General features: G+C 39.7%; 1 protein-coding gene and 1 long non-coding RNA gene across 3 annotated transcripts; one reads left to right on the forward strand and one right to left on the reverse strand.

Moving 5' to 3' along the window:
• Positions 1 to 1,415: 1,415 nt before the first annotated feature.
• On the reverse strand, positions 1,416 to 24,027 carry LOC133648318 (uncharacterized). Of its 2 annotated transcripts, XR_009825840.1 has the most exons (7): positions 23,651 to 24,027; positions 23,495 to 23,570; positions 16,815 to 16,905; positions 9,702 to 10,115; positions 8,550 to 9,095; positions 5,037 to 5,146; positions 1,416 to 1,433 (listed from the first exon to the last, which is right to left on the reverse strand). It is a non-coding gene; the product is annotated as an uncharacterized LOC133648318 (long non-coding RNA). The 2 variants fall into 2 exon arrangements; XR_009825839.1 differs by lacking the exons at positions 1,416 to 1,433; positions 5,037 to 5,146; positions 8,550 to 9,095; positions 9,702 to 10,115 and adding an exon at positions 12,389 to 13,152.
• On the forward strand, positions 9,541 to 15,099 carry npas4a (neuronal PAS domain protein 4a). The gene is given in 13 exon segments (XM_062044283.1): positions 9,541 to 9,949; positions 11,197 to 11,280; positions 11,283 to 11,356; positions 11,434 to 11,536; positions 11,629 to 11,736; positions 11,739 to 11,814; positions 11,816 to 11,920; positions 12,052 to 12,161; positions 13,000 to 13,062; positions 13,065 to 13,134; positions 13,323 to 13,849; positions 13,852 to 13,910; positions 13,912 to 15,099. Coding segments are annotated over 13 exon segments (2,712 nt in total). The 5' UTR covers positions 9,541 to 9,771; the 3' UTR covers positions 15,067 to 15,099.
• Positions 24,028 to 27,183: the final 3,156 nt, after the last annotated feature.

Raw genomic sequence — 27,183 nt, forward strand, 5'->3', positions numbered from 1 at the left:
AAATACGGTATATACAATATGCACACTGAAGGCATGATGCCACCATAGGTTATAGTAATAGTAATCCCCCGATTCCTATTTTCAACAATCCGCTCATTTGAGCAGGAAAACGCTGAACACCATCTTTGTTTTCTACCTGTCAACTGTCAGTTTAGCATCTTTGTTTTCTACCTGTCAACTGTCAGTTTAGCATCTTTGTTTTCTACCTGTCAACTGTCAGTTTAGCATCTTTGTTTTCTACCTGTCAACTGTCAGTTTAGCATCTTTGTTTTCTACCTGTCAACTGTCAGCTTAGCATCTTTGTTTTCTACCTGTCAACTGTCAGTTTAGCATCTTTGTTTTCTACCTGTCAACTGTCAGTTTAGCATCTTTGTTTTCTACCTGTCAACTGTCAGTTTAGCATCTTTGTTTTCTACCTGTCAACTGTCAGTTTAGCATCTTTGTTTTCTACCTGTCAACTGTCAGTTTAGCATCATTGTTTTCTACCAGTCAACTGTCAGTTTAGCATCATTGTTTTCTACCAGTCAACTGTCAGTTTAGCATCATTGTTTTCTACCTGTCAACTGTCAGTTTAGCATCTTTGTTTTCTACCTGTCAACTGTCAGTTTAGCATCTTTGTTTTCTACTTGTCAACTGTCAGTTAAGCATCTTTGTTTTCTACCTGTCAACTGTCAGTTTAGCATCTTTGTTTTCTACCTGTCAACTGTCAGTTTAGCATCTTTGTTTTCTACCTGTCAACTGTCAGCTTAGCATCTTTGTTTTCTACCTGTCAACTGTCAGTTTAGCATCTTTGTTTTCTACTTGTCAACTGTCAGTTTAGCATCTTTGTTTTCTACTTGTCAACTGTCAGTTTAGCATCTTTGTTTTCTACCTGTCAACTGTCAGTTTAGCATCTTTGTTTTCTACTTGTCAACTGTCAGTTTAGCATCTTTGTTTTCTACCTGTCAACTGTCAGTTTAGCATCTTTGTTTTCTACCTGTCAACTGTCAGTTTAGGCTGCTCGCCGGCTCCTCATCACCACTTCAAGATGGCGGCCCAATTTCTCACGTCACAGCAGCCAATGCTGCGTCTACTTATAAGATGTCTATGGCTCCATCAGCACAGACATAGACTTCTGTGTGCTACAGCCTCCAATTGAATCCAAACAGTTAGTTTGGGCCCAGTAAAAAGAGGTGAGCTTACCTGCAGCCTCTTTGATCTTTTCCTTTTCCGCACGCCTTTTAGTCCAATGATTTAGCACGTGATGTCACTGTCGCTGTCCTGCTGCCATCAGCTGCTGTGCAACAAAGTCCTGAGCAGTCAAACTTTCATGGAGTGCTGGCATGAGCTGCCAATTAGTCTGATTGTGCTCACCTGTGCGCTCCACTGTGGAGAGGTGAGGCTGATGTCATCTGGCACCACAACAATGAGGGTCAGGGCAATGAAGGGAATGACTGCATGAAATAGTGAACATGTTAAAAATGCAGTTAACAAGAATGAGAACATGAGAGGAATGAGGGTCGGGGCAATGAATGGAATGACTGCATGAAATAGTGAACATGTTAAAAATGCAGTTAACATGAGTGAGAACATGAGAGGAATGAGGGTCGGGGCAATGAATGAAATGACTGCATGAAATAGTGAACATGTTAAAAATGCAGTTAACAAGAATGAGAACATGAGAGGAATGAGGGTCGGGGCAATGAATGAAATGACTGCATGAAATAGTGAACATGTTAAAAATGCAGTTAACAAGAATGAGAACATGAGAGGAATGAGGGTCGGGGCAATGAATGAAATGACTGCATGAAGTAGTGAACATGTTAAAAATTCAGTTAACAAGAATGAGAACAAGAGGAATGAGGGTCGGGGCAATGAATGTAATGACTGCATGAAATAGTGAACATGTTAAAAATGCAGTTAACAAGAGTGTGAACATGAGAAGAATGAGGGTCGGGGCAATGAATGGAATGACTGCATGAAATAGTGAACATGTTAAAAATGCAGTTAAAAAGAGTGAGAACATGAGAGGAATGAGGGTCGGGGTAATGAATGAAATGACTGCATTAAATAATGAACATGATAAAAAATTAAGTTAACAAGAATGAGAACATGAGAGGAATGAGGGTCGGGGTAATGAATGAAATGACTACATGAAATAGTGAACATGTTAAAAATTATGTTAACAAGAATGAGAACATTAGGGGAATGAGGGTCAGGGCAATGAATGGAATGATTGCATGAAATAGTGAACATGTTAAAAATGTGGTTAACAAGAATGAGAACATTAAGGGGAATGAGGGTCAGGGCAATGAATGGAATGATTGCATGAAATAGTGAACATGTTAAAAATGTGGTTAACAAGAATGAGAACATGAGAGGAATGAGGGTCAGTGTAATGAATTATTGACTGCATGAAGTAGTGAACATGTTAAAAATTAAGTTAACAAGAATGAGAACGAGAGGAATGAGGGTCAGGGTAATGAATGAAATGACTGCATTAAATAATGAACATGATAAAAAATTAAGTTAACAAGAATGAGAACATGAGAGGAATGAGGGTCAGGGTAATGAATGGAATGACTGCATGAAATAGTGAACATGTTAAAAATTATGTTAACAAGAATGAGAACATTAGGGGAATGAGGGTCAGGGCAATGAATGGAATAACTGCATGAAATAGTGAATATGTTAAAAATGCAGTTAAAAAGAGTGAGAACATGAGAGGAATGAGGGTCGGGGTAATGAATGAAATGACTGCATTAAATAATGAACATGATAAAAAATTAACTTAACAAGAATGAGAACATGAGAGGAATGAGGGTCAGGGTAATGAATGAAATGACTGCATGAAATAGTGAACATGTTAAAAATTATGTTAACAAGAATGAGAACATTAGGGGAATGAGGGTCAGGGCAATGAATGGAATGATTGCATGAAATAGTGAACATGTTAAAAATGTGGTTAACAAGAATGAGAACATGAGAGGAATGAGGGTCAGGGTAATGAATGAAATGACTGCATGAAATAGTGAACATGTTAAAAATTATGTTAACAAGAATGAGAACATTAGGGGAATGAGGGTCAGGACAATGGATGAAATGACTGCATGAAATAGTGAACATGTTAAAAATTCAGTTAACAAGAATGAGAACATGAGAGGAATGAGGGTCAGGACAATGGATGAAATGACTGCATGAAATAGTGAACATGTTAAAAATTCAGTTTACAAGAATGAGAACAAGAGAGGAATGAGGGTCAGGGCAATGAATGAAATGACTGCATGAAATAGTGAACATGTTAAAAATTATGTTAACAAGAATGAGAACAAGAGAGGAATGAGGGTCGGGGCAATGAATGGAATGACTGCATGAAATAGTGAACGTGTTAAAAATTAAGTTAACAAGAATGAGAACAAGAGAGGAATGAGGGTCGGGGCAATGAATGAAATGACTGCATGAAATAGTGAACATGTTAAAAATGCGGTTAACAAGAATGAGAACATGAGAGGAATGAGGGTCGGGGCAATGAATGGAATGACTGCATGAAATGGTGAACATGTTAAAAATGCAATTAACATGAGTGAGAACATGAGAGGAATGAGGGTCGGGGCAATGAATGGAATGACTGCATTAAATAATGAACATGATAAAAAATTAAGTTAACAAGAATGAGAACATGAGAGGAATGAGGGTCAGGGCAATGAATGAAATGACTGCATGAAGTAGTGAACATGTTAAAAATTTAGTTAACAAGAATGAGAACATGAGAGGAATGAGGGTCGGGGCAATGAATGGAATGACTGCATGAAATAGTGAACATGTTAAAAATGCAGTTAAAAAGAGTGAGAACATGAGAGAAATGAGGGTCAGGGCAATGAATGAAATGACTGCATTAAATAATGAACATGATAAAAAATTAAGTTAACAAGAATGAGAACATGAGAGGAATGAGGGTCAGGGTAATGAATGAAATGACTGCATTAAATAATGAACATGTTAAAAATTAAGTTAACAAGAATGAGAACATGAGAGGAATGAGGGTCAGGGCAATGAATGAAATGACTGCATGAAGTAGTGAACATGTTAAAAATTTAGTTAACAAGAATGAGAACATGAGAGGAATGAGGGTCGGGGCAATGAATGGAATGACTGCATGAAGTAGTGAACATGTTAAAAATGTAGTTAATAAGAGTGAGAACATGAGAGGAATGAGGGTCGGGGCAATGAATGGAATGACTGCATGAAGTAGTGAACATGTTAAAAATGTAGTTAATAAGAGTGAGAACATGAGAGGAATGAGGGTCGGGGCAATGAATGGAATGACTGCATGAAGTAGTGAACATGTTAAAAATGTAGTTAATAAGAGTGAGAACATGAGAGGAATGAGGGTCGGGGCAATGAATGGAATGACTGCATGAAGTAGTGAACATGTTAAAAATGTAGTTAATAAGAGTGAGAACATGAGAGGAATGAGGGTCGGGGCAATGAATGGAATAACTGCATGAAGTAGTGAGCATGTTAAAAATGTAGTTAATAAGAGTGAGAACATGAGAGGAATGAGGGTCGGGGCAATGAATGGAATGACTGCATGAAATAGTGAACATGTTAAAAATGTAGTTAATAAGAGTGAGAACATGAGAGGAATGAGGGTCGGGGCAATGAATGGAATAACTGCATGAAGTAGTGAACATGTTAAAAATGTAGTTAATAAGAGTGAGAACATGAGAGGAATGAGGGTCGGGGCAATGAATGGAATAACTGCATGAAGTAGTGAACATGTTAAAAATGTAGTTAATAAGAGTGAGAACATGAGAGGAATGAGGGTCGGGGCAATGAATGGAATAACTGCATGAAGTAGTGAACATGTTAAGAATTCAGTTAACAAGAATGAGAACATGAGAGGAATGAGGTAACAGTTTGGGTCCTATTTTTCCATTCACTCATTCATGCCAGTCAATTTGCTGCCATGGAGACGAGGTGGCCATGTCTCTTGAGCCCCTCCATTAGCATGAGAAGCGCTACACTAGCATGGAGTGTTTGTCTGCATAAATCACCTCTGATTGAGCCATCCACACGATGACCATCAATGGCCACTTTATTAGGCACGAGCCGAAGACTCCACGGCGGCGCCCTCCAACCACAAGAGATGCTATTCTCTGCCCCCCTGCGAAAGGGAGCGCATGACTCACGTCACCTTTGGTCCTCAAATTGTCAAATCAGAAACTGAATGAGCACACAGCCTTTGTGACGTACTGAAGTGCGTTCATTGATTCATTAATGAAGGAGTGTGTGACGCAGCACGCAGGGGGAAACGGAAGGCAGTTGTGTCCCTCTTTGGAAACTCATGGTATACAATGTGTCACAATTTTCTTATGTAACATTATTGTTGTTTTGTTTCCAACATGTTTAACAAATAGATGAGGCAATTCCTGAAGGAATTGCGTGTGAACGCTCCAATGCTGAAGTTGAACTGAAATGCTGACAGAATGTAGTGTGAATGTAAGAAGTTTGAATGTTGAAGAGTTTAAATTTCCAGGAATACTGGAATTTGGTTTGGAACTTGGGAAAGTGTTAGTTTGAATGTCCAGGATGAGTGGAATGTGTTGATGTTGGAATGGTTTGAATAGGTTGAAAAATGTGGGAATTGTGCAACTTGGAAAAATGTTCCATTTATTTCAACGGGAACTTCCTGGAAATTTGGCAATTTTGGTAAAAGCGGGATTTTTTTTAACATGATTAATAGCATAAATGTCCTGAATGAGCTGAATGTGTTGGTGTTGGAATAGTTTAAATCAGTCAAGAAATGTTGAAGTAGTTAACAATTTTTAATTGCGAAATGGTATTATGGAATTCCTGGAATTTCGGGAAAACTGGGAATGTTTCTAGTTCCTAAACTAACTTGTTTTTTTTTTCCTGAGTAAGAAAAATGTATTGATGGTGGAACACTTGAAATGGGATGAAAAAAGGAAAAAGAGTAGTTAAACAAAAAAGGTTGGAAATAGGGTTAGAAAAAAAACAGGTATTCCGGGAAATGTGTTGAACGTGGAATAATGGTAATTTGAATGTCCAGGATGAGTGGAATGTGTTGATGTTGGAATTGTTTGAATAGGTTGAAAAATGTGGGAATTGTGCAACTTGGAAAAATGTCCCATTCATTTCAATAGGAACTTCCTGAAAATTTGGGAATTTTGGGAAAAGCAGGATTTTTTTGGAAAATTACTAGAAGCATGAATGTCCTGAATGAGCTGAATTGGTTGGTGTTGGAATTGTTTAAATCTGGCAAGTAATTTTGAAGTAGTAAATGGTATTAGGGAATTTCGGGAAAATCTGGAATTTTTTTGAAAATGGTAAAAAACTTGAATGGTCTGAATGAGTTGAAATGGTTGGTGTTGGAATTTTTCAAATCGGTGGAGAAATGTTGAACTGGGAATTTTCCCAGTTCAAAAAAACACTTTGTTTTTCGTCCTGAATAAGAGGAATATTTTGACAGTGGAACGGTTGAAGTGGGTTGAAAAATGTGGAAGGAGTAGTCGCCGGATAAAAGGGTGGCAATAGGGCTTTGGAAAACCAGGAATTCTGGAAAATCCTGGAATTTTTTTGAGCTTGGAAAAAGGGTAGTTTGAATTTCCAGAATGGTGGAATGGTGTGAATCGGTTGAAAAATGTGGAAACTGTGGAAGTCTGAAAAATGGCCAATTCATTTTGAATGGGAAAAATGTCCAGAAAACCAGGAATTCTGGGAAGTCTGGGAATTTCTCACGATTCTAGAATAGGCTGAACATTTTGAAGTTGGAACAGTTTGAATCGGATGAAAAATGTGGAAGGTAGAGCGCGCCAAAATCTGGAGAAGAATAATAATTTGAATAATAAATAGATGAATTTTGGTGTAGAAAATGCTTTGGAGCATTCACACAATTAGATAAGGCAATTCCTGAAGGAATTGCGTGTGAATGCTCCAATGCTGAAGTTGAACTGAAATACTGACAGAATGTAGTATGAATGTAAGAATAGTTTGAATGTTGAAGAGTTAAAATTTCTAGGAAAACTGAAATTTGGTTTGGAACTTGGGAAAGTGTTAGTTTGAATGTCCAGGATGAGTGGCACGTGTTGATGTTGGAATGGTTTGAATAGGTTGAAAAATGTGGGAATTGTGCAACTTGGAAAAATGTCCCATTCATTTCAATGGGAACTTCCTGAAAATTTGGGAATTTGGGGAAAAGCAGGATTTTTTGGAAAATGATTAGGAGCATGAATGTCCTGAATGAGCTGAATTGGTTGGTGTTGGAATTGTTTAAATCGGCCAAGAAATGTTGAAGTAGTAAATGGTACTAGGGAATTTCGGGAAAATCTGGAATTTATTTGAAAACGGTAAAAAACTTGAATGGTCTGAATGAGTTGAAATGGTTGGTGTTGGAATTCTTCAAATCGGTGGAGCAATGTTGAAGTAGTAACATGTTCAATTGAGAAATGGGATTACGGAATTCCTGGAATTTCGGGAAAACCGGAAATTTTTCCAGTTCAAAAAACAACTTTGTTTTTTGTCCTGATTAAGAGGAATGTTTTGACAGTGGAATGGTTGAAGTGGGTTGAAAAATGTGGGAGGAGTAGTCGCCGGATAAAAGGGTGGAAATAGGGCTTTGGAAAACCAGGAATTCTGGAAAATCCTGGAATTTCTTCGAGCTTGGAAAAAGGGTAGTTTGAATTTCCAGAATGGTGGAATATGTTGAAAGTAGAATTGTGTGAATCGGCTGAAAAATGTGGAAATGGTGGAAGTTTGAAAAACGGCCAATTCATTTTGAATGGGAAAAATGTACCGGAAAACCAGGAATTCTGGGAAATCTGGCAATTTTTAGAATTCTAGAATAGGCTGAACATTTTGAAGTTGGAACGCTTTGAGTCGGGTGTATAATGTGGAAGGTAGAGCGCGCCAAAATCTAGAGAAGAAGAAGAAGAAGTAGTTTAAATGAATGAATGAAATAAGTTTATTTCGGTCATAAAATTTTAAAAATTAATATCCCCCGTAAATTATAGTTTTCTTCTCTTAATTGAAATAACTTAAAAATACAAGCTGGAAGGCTGTTGTTCTTTACTTGAAACATAATTTCCATTGTTTTTAAAAACACAATATCTGAACATTTTAACACATTAGAACTTATAAATGATGGATTGGTATGTTCATAGTAGCACGCTTTGTGTATTATTCTAATGACCCTTTTTGGAAGTTTAAATATTGGGTCTATGTTTGTTCTATAAACATTTCCCCAAACTTCAACACAATATGTTAAATATGGAAAAATAAAAGAATAATATAACATATGCAGACATTTCTTATTCAGCACGTGTCTTACTTTATAAAGAATAGCAATGGATTCGGGTATTTTTCCCGTTATATATTCAATATGCGGTTTCCAACATAATTCATGATCAATTATTATTCCCAAGAATTTAGTTTCATATACTCTATCAATTTCCACTAGATTTAATTTTGCTTCACAATTTGTCCTTGCAACACTAAACACCATAAAGTTAGTTTTCTTATCATTTAATGATAACTTATTAATATCAAACCATTTTTTTAGCTGGATCAACTCAACCTCTATAGAAGCCTCCCGTTCTCCATGGATCCAGGTAACTATTTTCGAAAAGGGCAATGAAAGAATACCTAGAAATCAAACAACAACATTACAGCCTCCACAATCTCCCTCCAAATGTGTGAAAGAAATCAGACTTAATAACAATAACGCAGTTGTGGACAAAATCACGTGTGTTTTGCATTTGCATCCTTTTTGGTGATGTGGATAGCAAGATGGTGGCTGCAGGGGGCGCCGTTAAGACAGATACAGTAGATGGATAGGTAGCAGAGCTATTTTTAGAAAGAGCAGCTTCTCTCACGTGTCTGCTGCAGGATGCTTCGCGCGCCCTATTCATTCATTCATTCGTTCATTCATTCATCACTTGACTTGACATCAGGATGGAGATTTGCAGCTCGATGGATGAGCGTGGATGGTGATAATCCATTCATTGTCATTGTGTCTGTTTTTACTGCTGACCTCCATTCACCAGAAGATGCTCAATGTTCTCTTGCTGCTCCAAAATGAGACGTTCAAGTGCCTCCTGGAAAGAAAGACAAAACAAGCCCAGTTCACTAACAAGCGGCGAGATAAATAATCATGAAATATTGTCAGGCGTTCTTCGACGCAACAACACTCTCACCCCCCCCTCCCTCGCCGGGCTCGGTGACTCCATCTACGTCGCTCCGCTGGCTCCGCCCCTTACTCGGTTTTGTCCAAATCGGGCTTTTTGCGTCGCCGGAGCTCCCGACTCCATCCCTACGTCATCAGCGGGGAGAGGGGGGAGCTGACGTCGGGGGCAGAGTCACCGAGAGGAGAGGGAGGGAGGGATGGAGGCGGGAGCTCCAGCATCCACTGATGTGAGACATCTCTCTCATCCTCCGCCCTCCTTCTTCTTACGTCGGCGTTGCCGCGTCGAGGGGGCCCCCCCGGTCCCAGGCTATATAAGAGACCTGCGAGCAGAGTCTCCCCTCAAACACACTCGCTGGATCCGGACTTCGGTGCCGAGAGACGTGGCGAGCACAGCCGCCCGTTCAGCCGCTCTCCACCCGGAGAGGAGAGGAGGGCAGACGCTCACAAGCTCCACCAAACACATTTCTCTCGAAAAGGAGGCGCAATGAAAGTGCAATAACATCCCTGCAGTAGACACCTGTTAGGAGGGGCTTCCAGCGTCTTCTTTTCTTGGGAGCTCCCAGCCTGCACTGCAGCGTCAAGCCAGCATGTATCGCTCCACCAAGGGAGCGTCCAAGGCTCGACGGGACCAGATCAACGCCGAGATCCGGAACCTGAAGGACTTGTTGCCCATCTCGGACACGGACAAAGCCCGGCTGTCGTACCTGCACATCATGTCTCTGGCCTGCATGTACACCAGGAAGTCCGTCTTCCTCACTTCAACCGGTAAGAGAGCGTCAACAAGTGTGCGGGAAAAATGCTGTCCGCGGTGCTGAAACCTGCTTAGTCGCTGTCCGTGGTGCTGATGTCCTATCGCACCTTAATCCAGGGGCGTCAAACTCATTTTAGATCGGGACCACATGGAGAATAATCTACTCCCAAGTGGCACATTCTGAAATTGTAAAAATCATAATGTTATTGTTTTTGTTTACAATGACCTGTTGCGGTTAATAGTATGTATGCTTTATTTGTCGTTATTCATATTTTCTGAATAAATTATGTGATTATGTTGGGAGTATAACTGTCATACTCAATATGACAAGTTATTTAAACATAAATCCTAAACAAAACATGCAATATGGGTCGGTATAGCTCGGTTGGTAGAGTGGCCGTGCCAGTAACTTGAGGGTTCCAGGTTCGATCCCCGCTTCCGCCATCCTAGTCACAGCCGTTGTGTCCTTGGGCAAGACACTTCACCCACCTCCTTCCAGTGCCACCCACACTGGTTTAAATGTAACTTAGATAATGGGTTTCACTATGTAAAGCGCTTTGAGTCACTAGAGAAAAGCGCTAGATAAATATAATTCACATATGTCTAATAATGCCTTACATCAGGGGTTCCCAAACTTTTTGACTCGGGGGCCACATTGGGTTAAAAAAATTTGGCCGGGGTGAGCGGCTAGGAGACACCAAGAGTAACAAGCGACAGAAAATGGATTAGAAAGGAAAGATTAAAAAAAAATAAAAATAAAAACATTTTTTTAACTTTGGACTTCCTGTGGACTGGATTTTGGATGCTGGGGGGCTGGATCCGGCCCGCGGGCCGTAGTTTGGGGACCCCTGCCTTACATAATGTATCTGCGTGAGTTTTACTAGTAAAAACATTTCCTTTTTAAGGTTTGCCAGCACAAAAATGTGTTTTCTACTCAATACGACAGTAATGTTCTTAGAAATCCTGAGATTAATTTTCAATCTATCAAGATAAAAAAAATATGCCAAAATCCAATTACAGGATGTTATTTCTGTAGTTTGATCATTTTCCTCGACTGATGTACTAACATCACGTGGTTTAATTTGTAAATATGTAGCGTCATCTACAAAGATACAATGAATTGCTATTGCGACATCCAGTGGACACATTTAGAACAGCAGTTTCTTTCAATTAAAAATGTCAGTTTCATTTTTATACTTAGCAACGTATGTTTGACACCCCTGCCTTAACCATTTATCGCCTGTGCTTTGACAACATCTAGAGGCGGACGGCGCGTCCGGCGAGCCGAGCGCGGGCTTCCTCTCCTTCCGCGAGCTCTCCGACTTGATGCAGGCGCTGCCGGGCTTCTGATGCTGCTGACGGGGGAAGGGAAGCTGCTCTACCTGTCCGACAGCGTCTCCGAGCACCTGGGTCACTCCATGGTGAGTCCCCCTCTCCCCCCACCCGCGCTCCCCGTTAAAGATGAGCACGTTTGGCTTCATCTGGTGTGTGGCGGCAGGTGGACCTGGTGGCGCAGGGGGACAGCGTGTACGACATCATCGACGCCTCGGACCAGCTGACCATGAGGAGCAACATGTCGAGATCCACCTCCCCCGAGATGGGTGAGGAGACGGAACAATGTCGATGCTTCTTTTAGACCTCGTGAGTCCTGACCATGTGTTTATTCCCCCCCCCCCCCCCCCCCCCTTCACAGATCGCCTCTTCCGCTGTCACTTCAACACCTCCAAGTCGGTGCGCAGGCAGAGCGCTGGGAACAAGCTGGTTCTGATCCGAGCTCGCTGCCTCTCTGCTCCCTCCATCTCCCGACCACGACCACCGGGTCCTACTGGTCCTCCAATCCAGTCTGGGTGTGCTTCTGCTCCCTTTGGAGCACCAACCCACCAGTCCGGGGAGTCCAGTGCTCCTCTGGGTGACACCAATCTATTCCTGGCCTCTTTTCACTCCCAACATGGCCGCGACATGAGGCTACAAGCCGCCCAGGAAAGGTACGCTGGCACCATCATCAACAATGGGCATTATCTGTGAGATTGTGTGTGTGTGTGTGTGTGTGCGTGTGTGTGTGATGAGTAAAGCAGTCCACTGACTCACACACGGCCGCCCACTCTCTCCCCTGCAGTGTGAGCGCTTATCTGGGCTTTGATGTGGCAGCTTTACGTTCCTGCTCCTGGTACAGCCTCCTACACCCCCAGGATCTGTCACATGCTTCTACTCAACACCGTAGCCTGCGTAAGTGCGCTCACACACACACACACACACACACACACACACACACACACACACACACACACACACACACACACACACACACACACACACACACACACACACACACAACACACACACACACACACACACACACACACCCATTCTTGTATTTGTTACTTTCTTGAGACCTCCGAACAATGCCTACCTCTTCAGGACCACCCTTTCTAGATATATAAAGATGTGTGTTTACAACATTAATAATATATACATACTATGCCAATATAAAAAATAATATTGCAATATTACAGAAACAGAAAGAATATGAGAAATTGTTCCCAATTTTATAAGAAAAAAGTCAACACACTGTGAGAAAAAGACTGCTTTTAGTTAATTGTATTTTATTTTTATTGTTTGTAATTGGTTATAGTCTTCATTATTAAGTTCAAGTTATTACAGTACGTCCCTATATACTTTTTTTTTTTAATCAATTTTGCCAAAGGGGGAGCACTTCAAATTTTTACACACACTCGTTATTTTATATGTTGGCCAGAGGGGGAGCACTTTTAAAAGCGACACACCCTCCTTTTTGGGACCACCCTCATTTTGATAGGGTTGCAAATGAGACATTCTCTATTAGATGCAATGTTATTGGGACCATGATTTATGTCATCACTTGTTCACACCTCCTCATATGGAAGATACTTTTCCTTTTTCATGTCTCAAGAAGGGTAGAAATACAAGAACACACAAACACACACACACATTATGCCCACTGATGCCATACTGGAAAAGAAGAGAGAGATAAAAAAATGGGGGAGGATGATTAATGGGATTACTAACTCTGGCTGTGACTCAACAGTGCGAGAGGGAGGAGAGGGCCGGGCTGAGATGGTGGTGCGCGTACAAGCTCAGGACCAGACGTGGTTTGGATCTACATGGTGCTCCAGCTGCAGCCCGGAGAAATCCCCATCAGCAGCAGCAACTACGTCATCAGGTACGCCTGCACCTGTTGCTGTAGTAACAATATGGACGCCATTGAGACAAGGAAGTTGTAAATGTAATGCATGTGATGATGAATGGAGGGTGAATAGTTTGAGTCAAAAGATGTCTCCTAGCTAATCAGTGACTTACTTGTAATAATCCAAACTAGGTCCTAACATGTCCTTGGTCTCTCCCCCCCAGCGAGTCGGAGGCTTGGTCCGTGCGTCAGCAGCTGAGCTCTGAGCAGAGTCAGCTCAGCCTGGTTCTCAGCGCCGGCCCCTCCCAGCAGGAGGGCGCCGGCCTCCAGTCCCCCGAGACGCTCTCCAGCCCCGACCAGGTCTTCACCCCGGGCAGCAGCGGCCTGTCCGGCCAGTCCTTCGACTTCAGCACGGCGGGCTGCAGCGTGGCGTCCTCCGACGAGCGCGGGAGCTTGGCGGCCGAGGCGGCGCGGCCGGAGGGGGAGCCGCGCTCCAGCATCTCCTCCCTGGAGGAGGATGCCTTCTTCCAGCCGCCTCCCGTGCGCAGCAGCAGCCCCTCCTCCCCCACCCCGCTCACGGTGGAGACGGTGTCCGACTTGGACTTTTTAACCCAGAACATCCTCATGCCGCCCTCCTTCGAGCTGGACCCCCCGCTGCCGGCCCTCCCGCTGCCACTCCCCCCGGTGCCCACCTCGGCTCAGCAGACCAAGGAGTTTGTGTGCACCCCCCCCTACACCCCTCACATCGGAGGGCAAGCTTCCCGTTCGGGGAACCCCTCTTCAGCTTCGACCCCACCGGCACCACCACGCCGCCCCCCCTCTGCCACCACAGCCACCACCACCACCTCCCTGGCCCCCTCGGCGTCCTCCTCGGCGCCTCCCACCACCGCCTCCAGCCCCGCTCCCACCACCACCCTGTCTACCAAGCTCCCGCTCAGCCTTTCCACCCCCTCCACGGAACTCCTCTTCCCGGTGGAGCCCTGCTGCGGAGCGCTGTATGAAAAACTGCCGCCCACCCCGGACAGCCCCGGAGACGACGACTGCACGGTGATGACCCTCCCTGAGGTCCGGGGTCCGCTCTACGTCGACGTACCCTTAGGGCCTCTTCAGTGTCCCCCCGAGGGCCTCCTCACCCCCGAGGCGTCCCCTGGAAAACAGCCCTGCCTCGCCTTCTTCTCCCTGGAGCGGGAGCGCGAGAAGGAGAGGGCAGAGATCTCCCTCCTGGCCCAGCACATCAGCTCCTTGGCCGAGGGCTTCTACCTGGACCCGCTCCTGTCCAAACTCTCTCCCATGTCCCCCTCCTCCTCGCCTCCCTCGCCCTTCCTGTCTTCTGCAGACTCTGCCGACTCGGTCCAAGTGCTGCGGGAGTTTTATCCCATCAAAGCGTGGCGAGGTCTGGACATCTTCATGGAGGACGACGACTCTCTGTTTGAAGAGAGCGTCCTAGAAACTCTCCTCCAAGACGTTCCTCCTCAGTCCGAACCCTCCAGTCCGGTCTCTCCCCAGACCCCCGTGTGCTGGCACCAAGCCTCCCAGTTTGAGGGGACGGGCCAATTCTGTAGCGTCCAATCGGCGCAAGCTAACTCCGCGGACGTGCGCGGGGAGACCGAGGTGAACATGGAGGAGGAGCAAGCGGAGGAAGCCATGGAGATCGAGGCGGCGTCTTCCCCGATGTCCTCTTGCTCGTCCGTGCCTCCTCTGCTCCTCACCGCCTCGCCGGGGCCCGCCGTCGCCGCTAGTGCCTCCTCCACGCCGGCCGTCTCCCCCGCACCAGTCTCCTGCTCCCAGTCCCTCCTGGAGGAGCTGGCCGTCCTGGAGCCCATGTTTGGGGCAGGTGCCTCCATCGCCCCTGGTTTAGGGCAACAACCTGAGTTGTATCAACTCCAGCGTCATCCATCGCCACAGTGCTTCCACAAAGGTGAGAAACCCGCCCACTTTCCCCATGTTTGTGAAACCACATCACCCTGAAAATGCTGACTTTTGCCTCTCCTTCTTCTTTTGCCTTCCAGATGGAGTGGAAGCATCCCTCCGTTCTAAAATAAGTCTGTGGACTTACTTCATCGAGTATGGCATATTGTCATATTTTGTGGAGACAATTTTACTGCAAAGTAAAACATATTTAAGTGTATAAATATACATAATGTATATACGACTACATGTCTCCCGGGAACCAAAAAAATGGCCTTGCTATTTTTCCTCCAACCATGAAGCTGTTTACTCCTACACAACATTCCCACAACAACAACAACAACATGGGCCCCCGACTGACTGAGTCCTGAGTCCATGTGGTGTCCCCTGCTTCAGATACCAGCTCTGAACTCGTTAAGCCTTGTTTGACTTAAGACATGCATTTGTATTCACTCGTAGTGAAAAAGAAAAAAAAAATGGTTGTGAACATGACAAAAAAAAATGTTTTGATAGTTGAATTTTAGCTTCTTTTTTTTTTTTTTTTGCAGCCACGCAAACTCAAAACTCAAAAGAAAAAAAAAAAGCTACCATGAACGCTCTTTGACTTTGTGAATCTGAATCAATAGCACATCCATCCATCCATTTTCTACCGCTTATCCCTTTCGGGGTTGCGGGGGGGTACCTATCTCAGCTGCACTCGGGCGGAAGGCGGGGTACACCCTGGACAAGTCGCCACCTCATCGCAGGGCCAACACAGATAGACAGACAACATTCACACACTAGGGCCAATTTAGTGTTGCCATTTCCACAAAATTACCCACTTTTGAATTTGAGTTTGCAGCGTGAAACATTCCAATGTGCGTCCGCCATCTGCCTGGCGTCTACCTTCTGTGTGTGATGTGCAAGCAGCCAAGCATGTGGAGACTCCAAGTTGGTGCGCTATCTCCTTGTACTTGTACATTAAGACTCTGAATGTGGGACTTTGGTTCGGGGTTCTGGACAATCTGGGCAGCATCAATATTTGCCATGCTGCGTGCGCCTGCTTATCAACAAAGTGACATCGCGCCTTCCGCGCGGTGCGTGGCGGGCGCCGTCGACTTCCACGCCGACAAACGATTCTTCTTTTTTGAGAGGGGTTAGGGGGGGTTACTCGGGACAATCATCCGCCGAGCCACCCGGCTGGGGGATGGTACTATTCCCACGGTGTGGACGCGCTCACGTAGAGTTGTCTACGGTCAAGTAAAGGATTGATTCCTACGTTCTAGCTATTAACGGCTAACTTAATATACGTGTCAATACTGTCGTGTGTGTGTGTGTGTGTGTGTGTGTGTGACACTGGAGGAAGCTATTTTGCATTACGAGCAAGTTCTTTACAAGAAGGTTGTGCACATTTGTATGAAAAGGTTTGTACATATGAGATTTCTATGCGTACAGAATGGACATTGTGGACCAGTGTTCTATTGTGTTGCTAATAAGTGTATTTGATTGTCCACAAATGCATTTATAATAAAGTGCACTTAATGCGGCTGATGTGTCGTCAGAGTCAAGCCCCGCCCCCTCACTCTCTCTTGCATCAGCATCATCATCAGCATCATCGCCTCCTTTTTTTTCTTCCCCCTGAGAGCGCGTTTCGCTCGGCAACAGCGCTGACGCACACGCATGACGAGACAGAATGAGACTCCGTCTGACTCAGAGTGACGCACGCCGGGCTTTGTGCGTACGCGCGTGCGCACTCGCACACGGTGCGACGATGATGATGATGATAATGATGATGATGACACACGCACTTTTACAAAAAGCACACTTACCCACATTCGCCGGGTGCATCTGTGAGGCTCCATGTCCATATATAGGCATTCCTGCTCGGTCTATTCTCAGCATCCGTTCGGCAAGGGAGGGCTGGAGTGAGGAGACAAAGAGAGTTAAATTTAGAGGTACAGTAAGGAGGACTGATGGAGAGAGGATGCCAGAAACCATCAATGGCGACAAATTACATTAGAAAAAAAAAACCTGGAAAAAAAACACAGCAGACATGCTTAAATCCTATCCTGTTACAAGTAAATCACTATTTAAGATTTAAAAAAGAGGTGATTTATTACAGAATAGAAAAGAATAGAAAGTACTTTGATGATCCCTGGGGGAAATTCAGCACCACAGTTCGCTCACAATAGACAATAAACATTTAGGTATTTTTACATGTGAATAATATAAATACAGTCTATTTCACAGCATAATTCACTTGTGAATAATATAAATACAGTCTATTATACAGCATTATTCACATGTGAATAACATAAATACAGTCTATTATACAGCATTATTCACATGTGAATAATATAATAGTCTATTATACAGCATTATAAGCATGTGGATAACATAAATACAGTCTATTATACAGCATTATTCACATGTGAATAACATAAATACAGTCTATTATACAGCATTATTCACATGTGAATAACATAAATACAGTCTATTATACAGCATTATTCACATGTGAATAACATAAATACAGTCTATTATACAGCATTATTCACATGTGAATAATATAAATAGTCTATTATACAGCATTATAAGCATGTGAATAACATAAATACAGTCTATTATACAGCATTATTCACATGTGAATAATATAAATACAGTCTATTATACAGCATTATAAACATGTGAATAACATAAATACAGTCTATTATACAGCATTACTCACATGTGAATAATATAAATACAGTCTATTATACAGCATTATTCACATGTGAATAATATAAATACAGTCTATTATACAGCATTATTCACATGTGAATAATATAAATACAGTCTATTATACAGCATTATTCACATGTGAATAACATAAATACAGTCTATTATACAGCATTACTCACATGTGAATAATATAAATACAGTGTATTATACAGCATCATTCACATGTGAATAACATAAATACAGTCTATTATACAGCATTATTCATATGTGAATAACATAAATACAGTCTATTATACAGCATTATTCACATGTGAATAACATAAATACAGTCTATTATACAGCATTATTCACATGTGAATAATATAAATACAGTATTTTTCGGAGTATAAGTCGCACCGGAGTATAAGTCGCACCTGCCGAAAATGCATGATAAAGAAGGAAAAAACATGTATAAGTCGCACTGGAGTATACGTTATATGACGCATAAATAACCAACTGAGAACGTGCCTGGTATGTTAACCTAACATATTATGGCAAGAGTCACTCAAATAACTATAACATATAGAACATGCTATACGTTTACCAAACAATCTGTCACTCCTAATCGCTAAATCCCATGAAATCTTATACGTCTAGTCTCTTACGTGAATGAGCTAAATAATATTATTTGATATTTTACGGTAATGTGTTAATAATTTCACACATAAGTTGCTCCTGAGTATAAGTCGCACTCCCAGCCAAACTATGAAAAAAACTGTGACTTATAGTCCGAAAAATACGGTAGTCTATTATACAGCATTATTCACATGTGAATAACATAAATACAGTCTATTATACAGCATTATTCACATGTGAATAACATAAATACAGTCTATTATACAGCATTATTCACATGTGAATAATATAAATACAGTCTATTATACAGCATTATTCACATGTGAATAACATAAATACAGTCTATTATACAGCATTATTCACATGTGAATAATATAAATACAGTCTATTATACAGCATTATTCACATGTGAATAACATAAATACAGTCTATTATACAGCATTATTCACATGTGAAAAATATAAATACCGTATTTTTCGGACTATAAGTCGCACTGGAGTATAAGTTGCACCTGCCGAAAATGCATAATAAAGAAGGAAAAAACATATATAAGTCACACTGGAGTATACGTTATATGACGCATAAATAACCAACTGAGAACGTGCCTGGTATGTTAACATAACATATTATGGCAAGAGTCAGTCAAATAACAATAACATATAGAACATGCTATACATTTACCAAACAATCTGTCACTCCTTATCGCTAAATCCCATGAAATCTTATACGTCTAGTCTCTTACGTGAATGAGCTAAATAATATTATTTTATATTTTACGGTAATGTGTTAAAAATTTCACACATAAGTCGCTCCTGAGTATAAGTCGCACCCCCGGCCAAACTATGAAAAAAACTGCGACTTATAGTCCGAAAAATACGGTAGTCTATTATACAGCATTATTCACATGTGAATAACTATGGATGTCCGATAATGGCTTTTTGCCGATATCCGATATTCCGATATTGTCCAACTCTTTAATTACCGATACCGATATCAACCGATACCGATATCAACCGATATATGCAGTCGTGGAATTAACACATTATTATGCCTAATTTGGACAACCATGTATGGTGAAGATAAGGTACTTTTTAAAAAATAAAATAAAATAAGATAACTAAATTAAAAACATTTTCTTGAATAAAAAAGAAAGTAAAACAATATAAAAACAGTTACATAGAAACTAGTAATTAATGAAAATGAGTAAAATTAACTGTTAAAGGTTAGTACTATTAGTGGACCAGCAGCACGCACAATCATGTGTGCTTACGGACTGTATCCCTTGCAGACTGTATTGATATATATTGATATATAATGTAGGAACCAGAATATTGATAACAGAAAGAAATGGGGGGAGGGAGGTTTTTTGGGTTGGTGCACTAATTGTAAGTGTATCTTGTGTTTTTTATGTTGATTTAATAAAAAAATAAAAAATACAAAATAAAAACAATACAGATAATAAAAAAAACGATACCGATAATTTACGATATTACATTTTAACGCATTTATCGGCATTATTCACATGTGAATAACATAAATACAGTCTATTATACAGCATTATTGACATGTGAATAACATAAATACAGTCTATTATACAGCATTGCTCACATGTGAATAATATAAATACAGTCTATTTTACCGCATTATTCACATGTGAATAACATAAATACAGTCTATTATACAGCATTATTCACATGTGAATAACATAAATACAGTCTATTATACAGCATTATTCACATGTGAATAACAAATACAGTCTATTTTACAGCATTATTCACATGTGAATAACATAAATACAGTTTATTATACAGCATTATTCACATGTGAATAACATAAATACAGTCTATTATACAGCATTATTCGCATGTGAATAACATAAATACAGTCTATTATACAGCATTATTCACATGTGAATAACATAAATACAGTCTATTATACAGCATTATTCACATGTGAATAACATAAATACAGTCTATTATACAGCATTATTCACATGTGAATAACATAAATACAGTCTATTTTACAGCATTATTCACATGTGAATAACATAAATACAGTCTATTATACAGCATTATTCACATGTGAATAACATAAATACAGTCTATTTTACAGCATTATTCACATGTGAATAACATAAATACAGTCTATTATACAGCATTATTCACATGTGAATAATATAAATACAGTCTATACTTATACATATTATATAAACATTCTATATGGAACACATGCAGGGTTTCCCACACATTCATTTATTTGTGGCGGCCCGCCACGAAAGAATTACGTCCGCCACAAATAAATAAAAATGTTATAAAAAAAATTTAAAAATTTTTTTTTTATTTTTTTTGTCCTCTCCAGCTTCTCAGGCAAATCATATAGTTGATGTAGATGCCCATATCGGCTGTTCAGATTTACTTTACAAAAGAGAAGTGTAGGATACTTCTCTTGTTGCCTTATTTGTATTTGACTTTATTAAATGTATCTATATTAGAAACACAACATGTGTATATAACAAAGGGTGCAAAGTCTGCAGGCAGTAGGAAACACATGGTTAAGTGTAGGGAGTAAAACTGATGGCAGTCTAAAGTTCAAGATTTTTGGAGCTCTTTTTTCAGTGGGTCAGATGTAAGGCTGAAACGACGCGTCGACGTAGTCGACGTCATCGGTTACGTAAATACGTCGACGCCGTTTTTGTGCGTCGACGCGTCGCATATTTACGTCACACTACCGTCATGGCGGAGCGCAAAGCAGACTGTGCGAGCGAGGGGAAAAACGCACGGCAAAAGTGGTCAAAAGTGTGGGAGTATTTCAATACACAGCCTAATAATGTTGTTGTATGCACACTGTGTCGAGCGGAAATGGCCTATCATAGCAGCACAACGGCTATGAACGAACATTTGAAAAGAGAACCATCAACCATCAACTAGTCAATCGTCCGCGTTAGCATACGTTGTCATCATTACACAAAAACATGAATGTGTCATTTGTATCTGCTAGGGGTGTAACGGTATGTGTTTTGTATTGAACCGTTTCGGTACGGGGCTTTCGGTTCGGTACGGGGGTGTACCGAACGAGTTTCTAAGCTAAAGCTAACTTTAGCTGCTAAAGTCTTAACAAGTTGCTTTGCTCCTCTGCCTCTGTCTCAGCACGCAGCATTGTCCCACCCACACAACCATCTGATTGGTACACACGCAGCATTGTCCCACCCACACAACCATCTGATTGGTACACACACAGCATTGTCCCACCCACACAACCATCTGATTGGTACACACGAAGCATTATCAGCCAATCAGCAGTGCGTATTCATAGCGCATGTAGTCAGTGCTTCAGCGTCGAGCAGATAGGTGTTTAGCAGGTGAGCATCAGGCAGCGGACTCTCCCCAAATGATAATAAACACCTCCCAGTCAACTACTAGTAACATCACTATGAGCCCGTTGACCTACTAGAAACTTAAACTGCAGCTCAGCTCGCTCGCAGTCCAGGTTTGAGGTGAAGGCTAATTAGCTCTCAGTTCCAGCCACATCGACCCCTTCTGAGCGCCTATTTTCAGCTGCTGGGAATATTGTAAACAAGAAAAGAAGCAAAGCATGTAGACATGCTAACCTTTCTTCATTACAACTGTTAGTCACTCACTGGAATGAGTAGAATTGGTTATTGTGTACTGTCTTGGACTGGATGTTTATTTTGCACATTTTAGAAGCAATACTTAATGTTCACAATGCTCCAGAATATTTAGATTGGCACTTTTTTGTATTGGATGTTTATATTTATTTTTGCACATTTTAGCAAATAAGCAATACTTTCACTTTTGTTGAAATGTTTACACTGTTGTTACAGAATATTTTGTTTTACACTTTTTTGTATTGGATGTTTATCTTTATTTTTGCACATTTTAGCAAATAAGCAATACTTTCACTTTTGTTGAAATGTTTACACTGTTGTTACAGAATATTTCGTTTTGCACTTTTTTGTATTGGATGTTTATCTTTATTTTTGCACATTTTAAAGAAAAATAAGCAATACTTTTACTTTTGAAATGCTTATACTATTGCAGAATATTAAGATTTGCACTGGATGTTTACTTTTATATTTGCACATTAAAAAGCAAATAAGCTACTTTTAATTTTGTTAAATGTTAAAAGTTTTAAACGTTTACATTGTTACAGAATATTTTGTCATGTTGTTGTCAATGTTGACTGAGTGGCCATACTTTTTTTTTTTGTAAATAAAAGCCATGCCTTTTGAAAAAACTGGCCTACTTTTATTTTTTCATCTTCATTTTAAATAAAATAAAATAAAAAATAATCGGTAAAAGGAAAAATAATCTATAGATGAATCGAAAAAATAATCTATAGATTAACCGATTAATCAAAAAAAATAATATATAGATTAATCGATAGAAAAATAATCGTTAGCTGCAGCCTTAATCAGATGTTTGATGAAGCTCTGTGTCTATCTACCACCACTACTGTTTTCTGTTTATTTGTTACTGACTGTGGCAGGACACCTCTGCTTCTGTTTCACTTTATGTTGCTGGTAAATAATATGGTTGTAGTAGTAGGCTAAAGTTAAATTATTTAGTATGCACTAATTAAAGGGGCAGAGCTTTGAGACATTTTAGCTTTTATATTTTATAAGATATATTTTTTGTAAGAACCACAATTAATAAATATATTTCAGTGAATAACTTATTGTTCAAATCTGTATATAAATATGTACATAAAGTGTTGTAATTATATTGTAAAATGGATGGATGGACGTTTAAAACAAAACTGTTATTATTAATTAGTAAGTATACATTTTTTGAGCCTTTTTAGAGAAAATCAAATCATTGTAGTAAATTATGCAAATTACTCAATGATGTCATGGTGACCACGCCCATAGTCACGCCCTCACCGCCACAGGTATCTTGGCAGTTTATGGGAAACACTGACATGTCCTATTAAATTTAGAGGTACAGTAAGGAGGACTGATGAAGAGAGGATGCGAGAAACCATCAATGGCGACAAATTAGAAAAAAGAAAAAAAAGGAAAACACAGCAGACATGCTTAAATCCTATCCTGTTGCAAGTAAATCACTATTCAAGATAACAAACCAGGTGATTTATTATGTATACATTTTATATGAAACACATGTCCTATAAAGTGTACATTTTGTTCCATACCGACCTTCTGCGGCTGCGCGGGAGTGATGAGAGCCCTGTGAACTGGTCGTCTGCTGCCACCGTCTGGTGGAAAACGAAAACTGCACCCAAGCATATGAATGGAATACAGTTAAATGTGTGACTTTTTGGCGGAAACATTCACTTTTAAGATTCAACGTACCTTTTTAAAATAGCACAAGTGTGAGGAGTTTGAAGTCGGACGGCGGCAGAGTAGCCTTCAAACTGCTAACAACTTAGCATGCTAGCAACAGATGCTACTTCCAGACCGATTCGTTTGGGAGTTGCTAACAGTTAGTATGCTGACATATGGAAATAAAGTGCTAAATTAGGTCTTAAAGAATAATAGGGTTAGTTTAGTAGAGTAGTCAGGAAAGGATTAAAGTGGCTAAAATGCTAACATGGCAGCAGGACTAACTCAATGATGTGCGGATCGATACTAAAAACATCGCTTCCGCCAACACCACATCTTTACGCTCTTATGTCGTTTCCCACATCCAAAATATCGATATATTTGACACTTTAGTTATTTTTTAAGATAACGTACCTTTTTACCAGGGGGTTACTAAAGTTACTAAATCATTAAAAACGCGATTGGTTAGGAACTACTTTTTCTTCCGCCCAGGTAAGTAAAAAAAAAAAAAAAAGAGCTTTTATTAAATCACCCCCTCAGCCAATGAGAATTCGTGACGTCACTATCAAACGGTAAACCTGTTTTTGTTTTTTTTAATTTTCAAAACCTTTATTTATAATATTCCACATTTACATACAATCAAGTAAATAAATAATGCATAAGCAAGGCAATGAAAACGAGTCCGTAGGTGTTATAAAAAACAAGTTTATGGATGCTTTTATTGAAGGCTGTTTGCAGACTTGAATATAAATAAAATGATGCAGATTATTGTATTATTGTAAGATTATTGTAAATAATGTAAATAATTCAATGTATATACTCTGATGATTAACTTGTGTGATGACTGTATTATGCAGATTATTGTATTATTGTAAGATTATTGTAAATAATGTAAATAATTCAATGTATATACTCTGATGATTAACTTGTGTGATGACTGTATTATGCTGATAGTATATATTTGTACCATGAATTGATATACGTGGAAGTTGAAAAACTTATTGGGGTGTTACCATTTAGTGGTCAATTGTACAGAATATGTACTGTACTGTGCAATCCACTAATAAAAGTTTCAATCAATCAATCAATCAAAACACTGCCATCATTTGTTTGGCCCTGGGATTTTATGTTAATAGAGCAACAACACTTACAATACACTACTTATTTCATTTTAAGTATCGGTATCGGATCAGTATCGCTAATACCAGCCTGATTTTTACTCGGGTATCGGCGCAGAAAGAAAAACAAGTGGTATCGCACATCACTAATGTCGATGTTTTGTGAGTTTATATCAATGAAGCACATGTGTCAAACTCAAGGGCCGGGGGCCCCACACGTCATTTAATGTGGCCCTGGGAATAATGCGCATACTTCATCTTTCTTGCTAAATGTTTACACTGTGTCCATGTATGTAACACAAGAAATTTCATATGTTTTAAATTTTGATATATATACAAATATTCATTGTTATTGTTGTGAATCTTTGGGCACCTCGCCATTCGATTCATGGGGGTGAGGATTTGATTCATAATCCATACTCGATTCAATGCGATTCTCCATTCAAACTGATATTTGCAATGTATTATTTGGTATAATAATAAGAACACCTTAACAAAACAGCTTACAGGTTACAAAACCTCCTTTTGGTTGCTGACGTGTGACACATACGTGCACCAAGTAAGCGTAGAGATGGCCTAAAAAAGTTTGTTTGAAAAAAAATTAATTCGATCAAAAAAAATAAATTAAGATTTTTTGAAAATTACTTTAAAAAATCGGGATTCTACTGAGCCCCTTAAGGGACATGGGGGGAAAACATGTTTTTTTTTTTTTTTTTAAGACATGAATCTCGTGCTTTTTATAAAGTTATAAAAAAATATATATATATATTTTATAATTTATTTTTTTAGACATGTATCTCCTGCACACGAGAAAGTATCTCGTGTGCATGAGAAAGTTTCTCGTGCGCACAGAAACTTTTTATAAAGTTATAAAAAAATATATATATATATATTTTATACATTTTTTTTTAGACATGTATCTCGTGCACACGAGAATGTTTCTCGTGCGCACGAGAAACTTTTTGTAAAGTTATAAAAAATATATATATATATATTTTATGATTTAAAAAAAAAAATTTTTTAGACATGTATCTCGTGCGCACGAAAAACTATGTCGTGCGCACGAGAAAGTTTCTCCTGCGCACGAGAAACTTTTTAAAAAGTTATAAAAAATATATATATATATTTTATTAATTTTCTTTTTTTTTTAGACATGTATCTCGTGCGCACGAGAAACTTTTTATAAAGTTATAAAAATATATATATATTTTATGATTTAAAAAAAAAAATTTTTTTAGACATGTATCTCGTGCGCAAGAGAAAGTTTCTCGTGCGCACAAGAAACTTTTTATAAAGTTATAAAAAAAGATATATATTTTATGATTTAAAAAAAAATTTTTTTTAGACATACATCTCGTGCGCACGAAAAACTATCTCGTGCGCAGGAGAAACTTTCTCCTGCGCACGAGAAAATTTTTACAAAGTTATAAAAAATATATATATATTTTATGATTTAAAAACATTTTTTTTTTAGACATGTATCTCGTGCGCACGAGAAACTTTCTCGTGCGCAAGAGATACATGTCTAAAAAAATAAAAAAATATAAAATAAAAAATTTCCCCCATGTCCCTTTAGGGAATGTAGGATTCGAATGTGATAAAAAACATTTTTTAGCACCCCTACTTATTATATACTAGTGTTGTCCCCATAGCAATATTTTGGTACCGGTACCAAAATTATTTAGATACTTTTCTAAATAAAAGGGACCACAAACAATGGCATTATTGTCTTTATTTTAATAACAAATCTTAGGGTACATTAACCATGTTTATTATTGTAATTTAGTCCTTAAATAAAATAGTGAACATACTAGACAACTTGTCTTTTAGTAGTAAGTAAACAAACAAAGACTCCTAATTAGTCTGCTGACGTATGCAGTAACATATTGTGTCATTTATTTACCTATTATTTTGTACACATTATTAAGGACAAACTGTAGAACACTAATTATTTATTTACTTGTTCATTTACTGTTAATATCTGCTTATTTTCTGTTTTAACATGTTCTATCTACCTTCTGTTAAAATGTAATAATCACTTATTCTTCTCTTCTGTGATACTTTACACTAGTTTTGGATGATACCACACATTTAGGTATCGATCCGGGATCATACATTGGTCATATTCAAAGTCCTCATGTGTCCAGGGACATATTTCCTGACTTTATAAACATAATGTCTGTCAGAATAATTATATATAAGTTATCACACAACTCTTATGCATAAAGGCACATAACTCGTTATCTTCCACTGCAAGTTCGGAGTGCCTCGCTGCTGCTGTTTGTGTCTTACAGCCTGCTAACAGCCGAGGACGGACTTCGAGTACCTCAACGCAGACAAAGCAGAGACAGGAAGAAATCACGGGGCTCAGCACATTTCCATTCTGAATAATGACGTATTGTGTCTACTGGAGCTGCTTGCATAATATGTGATCCCGTCCCTTGA

Source organism: Entelurus aequoreus, linkage group LG04 (genome assembly GCF_033978785.1).
Source record: "Entelurus aequoreus isolate RoL-2023_Sb linkage group LG04, RoL_Eaeq_v1.1, whole genome shotgun sequence".
NCBI lineage: Eukaryota > Metazoa > Chordata > Actinopteri > Syngnathiformes > Syngnathidae > Entelurus > Entelurus aequoreus.